Here is a 12,150-nt window from a genome sequence, read left to right on the forward strand (position 1 = left end):
GGGGACATGGCTGAATCAGCTTTAAAGCATTTTAAGGTGATCAGGGTGACTGCATGCTCTTTTGGCCTTTACGCACCACCTTGCCACCTGCAAGAGTTCCACTTCTCCTTTTGTAGCTTTGAATGTGGTGCCCCCTTACTGCCAGCCTGTCCAGCCTCCCCAGGTAAATCGAGCAGTTTTGTAGTGGAGGATGCGGTGCCACCACGGCTAATGTTATTGTGCCGCTCATTCTGCCTCCAGACCTCTGCAGGACGCTTATTTCCATGTACCTGTCCGTCCATCCATACATCCAGGGGCAGTGGGTTTAAGTGCTCACAGAGGACACCACTGTAATGGAATACAGCAAACCGGGCGGGTTGAGATCTCGGTCCCAGTTCCATGAGGCCTTACCCCTCTGGAAGTGGCTGGACCACCAAGAAATTTCCCACATGGCAGGAACTGTGAATGCCGGGGTGGCTCAGACATTGATGCCTCATGGATCACAAGTGGCAGGTAAACCTGGAGGTAGTGAGATGTCTCTTCCACGAATGAGGAAAACCTTTGCTAGATCTGTTTGCCACCGCAGAGAACACACAATGTCAGCTGTTAAAGCGCATTGGTTTTTCTAAGGACGCTTTCGCTCAGACATACAATCCACCTCACATGGAACTCTGGACTCCTGTATGCCTTTCCACCAATACCACTCCTGCCCCAAATGCTCAAGAAGATCCGCAACCATCGGGCCAAAGTCATCCTAGAGAGTCTGGAATGAGGACGGAGAATCTGGTATCCAGAGCTCCTGGGCTTGATCACCTGTCCTTCAATCTGGCTGGTCCTTATGGCAAGATTTTGCAGCTGAGCCTTCGCAATCTCTACCTTCAAGCTTGGAAATTGAGCAGTGACAGCTGAACCCCTGTGATCTTCCTCCTGAGGTAGTTGATGTCCTCTTGACAGTCAGCCATCCCTAGACAAAAACTGCATAGGCTTTTAGTTGGGATGAATTTGTGCTTTGGTGTGACAGTAACCAGATTTATCCCCTGAAGGCCAAATGATCTGACGTTCTCATGTTTGTTTTGGCACTTGCCTGCAAGGTTTTGCTTTGGGCATTGTTAATGCCTGTTTTCCTTTTCATGGTTGACAGATCAGGCACCCTTGCTTAAGTCACCAGGTGTGCTGCGATTTTTGAAAGTGCTTAAACACGTTTCCTCCTCCTCCTTTTGTGATGTCTCAGTGGGACCTTAATCTAGTGGTTACTAACTGTGCACTCTGTTTGAACTGCTCCACAGGTGTCCATAACAGCTCCTTTCTATCAAAACTGTTCCTCATTGCCAGTGCCTCGACACAGTGTGTCAATAAGCTCCACCATATACCACCTTCTTTCCTGACAAGCTGGTTCTGCTGACTTGGATATCTTTTAAGCCAAATACTTGTGATGCCAAGCCACGTCAATGAAACCATCACCCTGCCGGTGTTCTATGCTCCACTCACCCCTCTAAGAGGGAGGAGAGACTCCATCTTTTGGACCCTAAGACAGTGCTGAGCTTCTACATAGAGCATGCCAAAGAACACACACGGATGATCAGCTCATTGTGCAGTTTGCTTGTGTGAAAATGTAGGTACATTACTTATTGATTTGTACCTTAGGAGACAGTATGTGGTTGATTCCATTGTCTGAATTGTTTAGTTCTTGCAGATGGTTGTCACCAGATGCATACCACCTGTGATCTGCTCTGTATTGACAGCGATGGTGCATGTCATAATTGTTGGTCATGATCATTACAGTTTAGCTCGCCTTACTTGCTACTTGTTACCTGTAGCATGTTTTATCTTTCTTAACACTTGGCTGCGAGTAAAGAAACACTTTGTACCCTATTCCTTTGAATGATGTCTGGGTACACGAGAGTCCTAGTTTTGGTCTGGAAAGAGTTTAAAATAAGCTTCATATGTATTTTACATTTTGCAGCTGTCGAGTTCTTTGTGATTATGTAATTTACTTGGTAGAGCATTTTGTGTCAGTGTGGGCTGCTGGGTTGCAGTCTTTCTTTAGTTGGCTATGTGGGTCTTATAAATGCAGTGGGATGCACTTGATTATTGGTTTTAGTGAATATGGTGTAGTTGATGCTCCTAGGATTTTCTCAATTCATTCTCAGCTTTGCAGAATCTGAAACATTACCCTTTTCTCAATTGGGCCCCATGGTTTTCTAATACAATGTGCAAACTCTGCCGGTATGTGATATATCTGTATTTCCAGAAATAAACTTGTTAGACCAAACAAATAGCATATTTTTCATCTTTAGGTGACAAATCTGGAATATGCAATTCAGGAGAAAGATGAGGCTCTCCATGAAAAACAGCAAGAGGTGAACGGAAAAGAAGAGGAAATAGACAAACTGAAGCAGGGTAAGAGATAGTTTTAGACTGCTGATTTTACAGCTGCTTGTTGATTGCACATCTCCATACTGCAAAGTTGGTAGCCGTCAATCTTATTTTATGCTATCCTCCTGTCAGTTTGGAGAAGAAGCATGCACAGAAGAACACAGTACACTCACTAATCTTAGGATTCATGGAGGCAAGTGTGTGAGATAAAAAAAATAACCCTACGAATTTAATTCAGTATTTTTGTATTATCTTTCTTCTGTTTTGACCAAAAATGAGATAAGCGTAGTATAGTAGCCTTTGCATCAGTATTACTTGACAATCTGGAAGTGAACATATGTGTTATGTTATGTTATGTTATATTTTATTTGTACAGCGCCCAGCTACTAAAAGTGTCCCGGCGCTAACTCCAGAAAGGTAGTATTTATCTATACTCGATGTCAGTCTTAAAAGAGCAGCGTTTTTAACTTTTTTTAAAAAGTAACGGATCGTGAATAATCCTCAAATCATTGGTAATAAGTTCCAGGGCAAGGCGGCTTTGCGGACAAATGAGTTACCGCTTAGCCTCTGGCGGTTGAACCGAGGATTTTGCATAAGCAGCTGATCCGATGAGCGCAGGTGTCGGGAAGGTTTATAGAATGCGCATCGCTTCTGCAAATAGCTAGGACCAAGTCCATACAGAGCACGGTGAGCCATGGAAAGCATTTTAAATTTGAGGCGAGACTCCACCGGGAGCCAATGCAGAGTACGTAAATGAAAACGAACACTCTGTTTACGAGGCAATCCCAGTAGCAGTCTAGAGCCCGCATTTTGGACTACTTGAAGTTTCCTGGTCAAATAAGTCAGGCTGCCGACTAGCAAGGCGTTAGCATAATCTAGACGAGACAGGATCAATGCTCTGACCACCGTCTCTTTGGCGCTCGCTGGCAGCAGAGGAAGGAATTTCTTCAAGATTTTGAGGGTCCCAAAACAAGTCCCTGTCAACTTCTTTATTTGAGTAGCAAATTTCAAATCTTCATTGAACCAAACCCCTAGATTTTTGGCAAAGCCCTTGCTCACCGTAGGACATGGGTAGTTAGAGAGCCATAGCCTCTCCCTGAAATCCACTGGGAATGAACCATACAGAAGTACCTCCGATTTTTCTACATTGCACATCAACTGTGCGCCTGCTAGCCCATGAAACACCGAGGCTAAGGAATGCTGCACAGCCTCCACTGCATCCTCTCCCCTCTTCCAAGAGAACAAGAGTTGTGTATCATCAGCGTAGGCCATCACCTTAGCCCCCAGGGACTCCGCAAGATAAACCAGCGGAGTCACATAGATGTTAAAAAGAATAGGGCTAAGGGATGACCCCTGAGGAACACCGGTGGCCAGGTGTAACGGTGTAGATGCGCAGGGAGGCAACCACACCTGCTGTGATCTGCCCTCCAAAAAGGCTCGAATCCAGCTCAAAGCCGAACCCGAGATACCAATTGCCACTATGCGATCCAAAAGTAAAGAGTGAGGCACCGTGTCGAATGCCGCCGAGAGATCGAGCATGACCAAAGCTACTCTCCCGCCGGCACTCACGGATCGCCTCAGTCACCTCCACAAGCGCAGACTCCGTGCTATGGGCCGCACGAAATCCTGATTACGCTGGGTGTAACAGACCTGCCACCTCAACATAGTTGGTAAGCTGAGATGTCACGATCTTCTAACAAACTTTAGCCAAACTTGGCAAGAGCGAGATAGGCCGATAGTTGGCCGGAGACATTGGATCAAGGGACGGTTTCTTAAGGAGGGGCAAGATTAGTGCTTGCTTCCAAGATAACGGAACCCTGGCCTCGCGAAGTGACTGATTAATCACTAGACTGACCTCGCCATTAATTGTGTCAGCCACCTCCGCCAGTAGCCTAGCGACACAAGGGTCTTTCGGCGAGCCTGATTTGAGTGCTTTCAAAATTCTAAGTGATGTAGTTAAATCCACTGGGCAGAATGCCGAAAAGGTGGCACTCCTCTCCTTCTCCTGTAACCCCAAAGGAGCAGCCAAAACTGTATTGGGCCCGCTTAAAAAGGATTGCTGGATGCAGACTATTTTCTCCTGAAAGAAGTTGACCAAGGTATTACATCAGGTGACAGGATGGTATCACCGCCACCTGGGCACTAGGAGCCACAAAGCTCTGAACTATGGCAAATATTTCCTTGGAATTATTATTGGCCCGCTCAATACGAGCCGAGAAATAACAGCCCTTGGCTAGGCCAATAGAAGAGTAATAAAGATTCTGTTTAGCTCTAAGTGCCTGTTTAGCAATGGGGCAGTAGCCACTGGAACGCCAAGCTCTTTCAAGGATCTGACAGGCGTGTTTGTGATCTCAGCTCCGAAGTAAACCAAGGCTTAGATGGGGACTCTCTCCTGAGCTTACTATGCACCGGGATAGAGATGGCACTAACCGAGTCGGAAATCCAATCGGCAAAACTGGCCACATTCTCTTCCAGGCTGCCCCAAAGGAGAGGCCGCCCAGCAGCAAGACAGTCGCTGAGTTGCCCCGCGTCCAATTTCCTAGCAGTAGGGGGACGGTGGTGGATGGCTGCCCGTGACAGGCCTTGACCTTCCACAAGCAGAATATGGGGAAATGGTACGACCAAACCACCTGGTGGGGCTTCCCCGTAGATATAGGGAAATTAGCGCGGATGGGATCAAGAATATGCCCCCCTTGGTGGGTCGGATGTTCCACCCATTGGGAGAACTGAGCCATCTGAAGAGTTTCGAAGAACGCAACTGATTCCACCGAGTCAATAACATCTAGATGCAAATTAAAATCTCCCAAGAGCAAGTAATTCGTGAAGTGAAGTGATCTATCTGCCAAAGCGTCCCCAAAAGAATCTTGAAACGCCTTAGCTATATATTTATAATCTAAGATTCCAACTCTCTCAGGCACAGGCACAATCATCGGTGTCCATCCCTTTCATTAATATATTTTCTAACTGACTCCCCTTATCTCTTACTAATGCCTTTGCTCCCATATAGCATTACAGTGTATCTTTCTACAGAATGCAGTGCTTCACGGAGGTGTGTCATTGGGGATGTAATAGGACTTTCACCCGCTCCCCTTGTTGGTTGTAATATTGCAGAGATGATTGTGTCCCACATTTTATTTCTGATCATTTTCTAAGCTTCACATTTCCCAAAACGTAAGGCCATTGTGAGTGCTGCCAGCCAGCAATGAATTGCTAAGCTTTTGCTATGGTCGTCTCAACCAAGACCAGAGTCAGTTGCGTGAACTTTCCTTTGCCTTGTTTTACCCTTTTTGTCCTATGGAATCGACTAAACAAACGTATCAGCCTTGGCCCAAGATCCATAATACCAGTCAGCCCTTAAATATCTGTTACAGAAAGAATGTAGTCGGTGGCATCCTTTGAAGTTTTCTAGTTCATTTGGTGTTGCGCTTATGATGAATACTGTGTAGGGGAAGGTTCTTGAACTTGATAACATCCGACGCGACTAGCACCCGGTGGCAGTGGGTGGTCGCTAGCTGCGTGTATATGCTCCCTGCAACTTTGTTTGTTCGAGGCATATGGGCTGCAGATGGTACATTTATGAATAGATCGCCATCTGGTGTTGGGCTCGGATGATTGCACTTTGTTTTTCTTCTGGAGAAGTCTTTGTCGTCATAGGTGACTCCTCCTCTCGGTGTTAGTGCGCATGGGCATCGGCTCCATCCTTAGATTGTTTTTTTCCGCCATCAGGTTCGGATGAGGATCGAAGCGCTCCGGACCGACTTCAACAAAGAAGGTTATAACCGGCGCGTATTCCTTTCCAAATCGACGGTATCGTTATCGAACGCGACTTCACTCCATACCGACGCGATTCGAAGGACGACGACTACGAGAAACTCGACGTAGTCCAGCCCGGGGTCCATGGAAAGGACTCCATTCAAAAAATGTCCAACGTGTGGTGCTAAGTTCCCACACAAGGACCTACCCGAAGTGTGCAACCTCTGCTTGTCCCCTGAACACGAATCCAGGGACTGTGAGGCCTGTGCAGCGTTCTCGTCAAAGTCGACGATTAGAAACCGTCGAGCCCGAAGACACGAGGTATCGAGAATGCAGTCACAAGCAATCCCGGAGCTGTTCGAGGACCAGCAACCAGAAGAGGAGGAAGAAGAGGCCGACGAGGCGGGGTCAGAAGCGGACGAGTCCGACGTCGAGGAGATCGACGTCCAACAAACCGTGAGTGACGACGTCCCTTTACCGAAAAACAGACCCCGCACGGTGTCGACCCCGCCCTCGAGCCCGGTCAGACAACCGAAAAAAGTTTCCAACGCCCCGCCTTCGAGCCCGGCAACGAAACAGAAACCGAAACACTCGGTCCCCCATCATAGTGGTTCCGGTTCCGATAAACCAACCACATCGACACCGAAGCACCAGGTCAAGGAAAGCTCGAAGTCGAAGCAGTCCATGTCGACACCGAAGCACGCTTCGGCGCCGAAAACACCCTCGACACCGGGGACATCTTCGATACCGAAGAAATCGGATCCGAACAAAACTTCGGCACCGAAAACACAAATGGACATTTCAAAGAAAAGACACCTTTCGGAACCGAAAACTGCGGTACCGACACAGGAACACGGAACGGATCCTAAACAAAAGACTTTGTTTATTGACCCAAAGACTGGCAAGGTAGTCACAGAGCTACCTAAAAAGAGGAAACATGAACATTTGGACGACAAGGCTCATCCAAAGAAGAGAACAATGGGGACGAATACAACTCCTCCCCCTTCTCCCAAACCTCACACACCATCTTCGCCTATTCCTCACAATAGGCCAGATATTCCTCCCACACGTCCATCTACACCTACAACAGATGGAGAAAGTGACACAGGGGAGGGGGGACACCCTGGGGATGATGAGGACACAATCCCAGAGGAGGCAGACCCATGGGAGGAGTATAATGTGGGATCAGGTAATGATACCGACCTTGAGTCATATCCCTCAAAACCTTCACCTCCTGATGACAATACTGGGTTTGCACAACTCATTACTAGAGCAGCAACATTTCATAAGGTAGACCTACATACAGAACCTCTAGTACAGGACTTCTTATTAGAGACACTACCTACTGCACAAAGAACATCAGGAACACTACCAATGCTAAAAGGCCTTCTCAGTCATACATCAGAGATATTCAAAGACCCAGTGAGGGCTAGGGTATTGAACCCAAGAATTGATAAAAAATATAGGGCAGCTCCAAAAGACCCAATATACATTAAGGGACAAATTCCTCTAGACTCACTAGTGGTCACAAACGCTCGCAAGAGAGCAAACTCTTTATCTACGGGAGAAGCGCCACCTCCTGACAAAGAGTCTAAACTAATAGATGCCTCTGGCAAGAGAGTAGCATCTCAAGCGGCAAACAGTTGGCGCATAGCTAATACGCAAGCACTACTTGCAAGGTATGACAGAGCGCATTATGATGAATTAGAAACACTCATCAAACATCTCCCTAAAGAACATCAAAAGAGAGCTGATCAACTTATACAAGAAGGGAAGTTAATTACTAACACTTCAATAAAGTGCGCCCTAGACGCGGCAGAAACTGCGGCAAGGTCGACAAATACAAGCATCATGCTAAGGAGACATGCATGGCTCAGAGTGTCAGGATTCAAACAAGAGGTACAAACCTCGTTACTTAATCAACCTTTTGATGGGAAAACACTTTTTGGCACAGGGACAGATGAGGCCCTAGAAAAAATGAAAAAGGATACAGAAACGGCTAAATCAATGGGAGCATTGCAGCAGCCGACACAAAGAGGTTCCTTTCGTAGATCCACCTATAGAGGAGGATCCAAAAGTACAGGTACAAACCAACAGCAAACCTCTTTTACACCTACATCACCCAGAGGTAATTCTAGAGGTGGATACAGGGGTAACAACAACAAGGGTAGAGGTCGCGGAAACAACAACAACCGCAACTCTCCAACCCCAAAACAGTGACTTCATAGAGCTTCCCCCAGACCATATAACACCGGTAGGGGGACGCCTATCACAGTTCCTACCTGTCTGGGAAAACATCACATCAGACAAGTGGGTAAGACAAATTATCCAACATGGTTATTGCCTAGAACTCACAGCTACCCCACCAAACATCCCCCCCCAAACAGCGTCCAATGAAACAAGATCACCTGACACTGTTAAAACAGGAAGTAATATCACTGCTAGAAAAGCATGCCATAGAGAAGGTTCCACAGCACCAACAGGGAACAGGAGTATACTCCCTATACTTCCTAATCCCCAAAAAGGACTGGTCTCTAAGGCCAATACTGGACCTAAGACCTCTCAACGCATACATAAATTCGGAACATTTCCACATGGTCACGCTCCAACAAGTACTTCCTTTACTGAAGAAAGGGGACTTTCTTTCTACACTGGATCTAAAAGACGCTTACTTTCATATCCCTATTCACAAAGCCCACAGGAAATACCTCAGGTTTGTGGTAGAAGGACAACATTATCAGTTCAAAGTCCTCCCATTTGGTGTCACGACGGCACCAAGGGTGTTCACAAAATGCCTGGCAGTGGTAGCAGCTCACCTAAGAAGACAACAAATTCATGTCTTCCCATACTTGGACGACTGGCTAATAAAAGCCAGGTCGCAAGAGGAGTGTCTGCAACACACACAAAAGACAATTCAGCTACTACACCAGCTAGGGTTCACGGTGAACTACACAAAGTCACACCTACAACCAAACAAAGTTCAACAATATCTGGGGGCTACCATAGACACAGAAAAAGCCAAAGTGTACCCCAACCCAATAAGAGTCCAAGCAATGCTTACAATCATTCAGAGATTTCAGCCACAACACTCACTAACAGCAAGAGTGTTCATGCAGCTACTAGGTATGATGTCATCCTGCATACTGCTAATACCATATGCAAAACTACAAATGCGTCCGCTACAAGAATGCTTAGCGACACAGTGGAATCAGGCTCAAGGACAGATTACGGATCTGGTGTTGGTAGACGACCGCACACACCGCTCTCTGAAGTGGTGGAACAGAACAAACATTACCAAGGGGCGGTCGTTCCTAGAGCCAATTCCACAGGTGACAATAACAGCAGACGCATCGCTCACCGGATGGGGAGCACATATGGACAAATACACAGTACAAGGAAGGTGGAGTGTGCAGGAAAAAACACTGCACATCAACTATCTAGAACTACTGGCAGTGTTTCTAGCATTGAAAGCCTTTCAGATACATGTTATCCACAAAGCAGTCCTGATCAGAACAGACAACATGACAGCAATGTATTATATTCAAAAACAGGGGGGGACGCACTCTCTCCAATTATCCAGACTAGCACAGGAGATTTGGAGATGGGCCATTCCTCAAAACATCTATCTGTTAGCCGAACACCTACCAGGAGTTCAAAACCAGATAGCAGACATCTTAAGCAGACAGTCGGAACAAATACACGAATGGGAACTGCACCAACAAATACTGCAGCCATTCTTCCAAAGATGGGGACAACCAGAGATAGACCTATTTGCCACTCATCAGAACGCAAAATGCCAAAGCTTCGCGTCCAGGTACCCACATCACCTGTCGCAGGGCAATGCGTTATGGATAAATTGGTCCAACAAATTTGCATACGCTTTTCCCCCTCTCCCACTAATCCCATTAGTGGTCAGGAAACTGCAACAACATTCAATGACCATGATACTAGTAGCACCCACGTGGGCAAGACAGCCGTGGTTCACCACGCTCCTGCAACTCTCACAAGTGCCACATCAAAAGCTAAGAATTCTACCCATGCACCTTACACAGAACCATGGAGAGATAATGCACCCAGATCCAACTCAATTGAACTTAGCGATCTGGCTCCTGAAATCCTAGAATTTGGGTACTTAGATCTCCCCCCAAATTGCATGGAAATAATCAAACAAGCGAGACGTCCAACCACCAGAGCATGCTATGCAGCTAAGTGGAAGAGGTTTGCTATACACTGCACTAATAACAATATCAACCCTCTAGACGTATCAACAAGGGAGATTATTTGCTACTTGTTACACTTACAGCAATGTAATCTAGCGTACACATCTATCAGAGTACATCTAGCAGCTATAGCAGCATACCTACAAAATAGGCAGCGCATATCACTGTTCAGAGTACCAGCGATAAAAGCATTCATGGAAGGGCTTAAAAGAGTCATTCCACCAAGATTACCACCTTCCCCAGTCTGGAACCTCAACGTAGTACTCACCAGACTAATGGGGCCACCCTTCGAACCTATGCATAGGTGCGAAATACAATTCCTTACATGGAAGGTGGCATTCCTTATAGCCATTACCTCACTCAGAAGAGTAAGCGAGTTACAGGCATTAACAATACAAGAACCATTCCTACAGATACACCAGAATAAAGTGGTTCTTAGAACAAACCCAAAGTTCTTGCCTAAAGTAATTTCAGCATTCCACATCAATCAGCCAGTGGAATTACCAGTCTTCTTTCCAAAGCCACAGACGGTGGCAGAAAGGGCTCTACATACACTAGATGTTAAAAGAGCCATTTCATACTACATAGAAAGAACACAAGACTTCAGGAAAACTAAACAACTATTTGTAGCATTTTCCCCAACACATAAGGGCAATCCTATCTCTAAAGCAGGCATCGCAAGATGGATTGTAAGATGTATACAAATATGTTACATTAAAGCAAAGAGAACATTAACTGTTCCTCCTAGAGCTCATTCCACAAGAAAACTAGGAGCATCTATGGCATTCTTAGGGAACATTCCCCTAGATGACATATGTAGAGCAGCAACTTGGTCTACACCACATACATTCACAAAGCACTACTGTGTTGATGTACAGGCTGCACAACAAGCCAGAGTGGGCCAAGCTGTATTAAAAACTCTATTTCAGACAGTTGCGACAGACACTGGTGACCACCGCTAGGGAGGTAACTGCTGTACAATCTATTCATAAATGTACCATCTGCAGCCCATATGCCTCGAACGGAATATGCTACTTACCAGTATGCATCTGTTCTTGGCATAGAGGGCTGCAGAGTGGTACATGCCCTCCCTGCCTCCCCGGAAACCTGTGTCTGTCCCAACATTATCTTATTTAGATACATTTACATGGGCATATCTTTATGTACTACACTACACTACTCCATCTAACCCTACTATGGCAAAACAATCTAAGGATGGAGCCGATGCCCATGCGCACTAACACCGAGAGGAGGAGTCACCTATGACGACAAAGACTTCTCCAGAAGAAAAACAAAGTGCAATCATCCGAGCCCAACACCAGATGGCGATCTATTCATAAATGTACCACTCTGCAGCCCTCTATGCCAAGAACAGATGCATACTGGTAAGTAGCATATTCCTTAAACTGTTATTTACATTTTTAAACTTTATCTGTGCAACTATTGTGGTTCCTACCTTGCCCGATTGCCTGCTCACCCCAGCCGGGTCCGACACGGCTGTGTGCCGGTTGTTCGGAGGGCTCTCGGGGTTTCTCTACATTACTGGATCATGTCAGCGCTCTAGACTCCCGCACTCCGACCTATTTAGCCCAGGGTTGTGCGCATGCGCGGCCGACGGGACTAGCAGCCGGTGGCAGTGGGTGGTCGCTAGCTGTTGTGGTTCCTACCTTGCCCGCTTGCCTGCTCACCCCAGCCCCGGTCTGACACTGCTGTGTGCCGTTTGTTCGGAGGGCTCTCGGGGTTTCTCTACATTACCGGATCAGGTCAGCGCTCTAGACTCCCGCGCTCTGACCTATATAACCCAGGGCCTACGCGCACGCGC

General features: G+C 46.6%; 1 protein-coding gene across 5 annotated transcripts in view; it reads left to right on the plus strand.

The window, feature by feature from the left end:
• Positions 1-12,150, plus strand: part of GOLGA1 (golgin A1) — a 413,603-nt gene that overhangs the window by 278,438 nt on the left and 123,015 nt on the right. For all 5 annotated transcript variants that reach the window (XM_078641823.1, XM_078641827.1, XM_078641825.1 and 2 more), the window contains one exon: positions 2,277-2,379. In XM_078641823.1, coding sequence (XP_078497949.1) covers positions 2,277-2,379 — 103 coding nt within the window. The remainder of the gene's footprint in view (positions 1-2,276; positions 2,380-12,150) is intronic.

This window comes from Lissotriton helveticus, chromosome 5_1, assembly GCF_964261635.1.
Source record: "Lissotriton helveticus chromosome 5_1, aLisHel1.1, whole genome shotgun sequence".
Classification (NCBI taxonomy): Eukaryota; Metazoa; Chordata; class Amphibia; order Caudata; family Salamandridae; genus Lissotriton; species Lissotriton helveticus.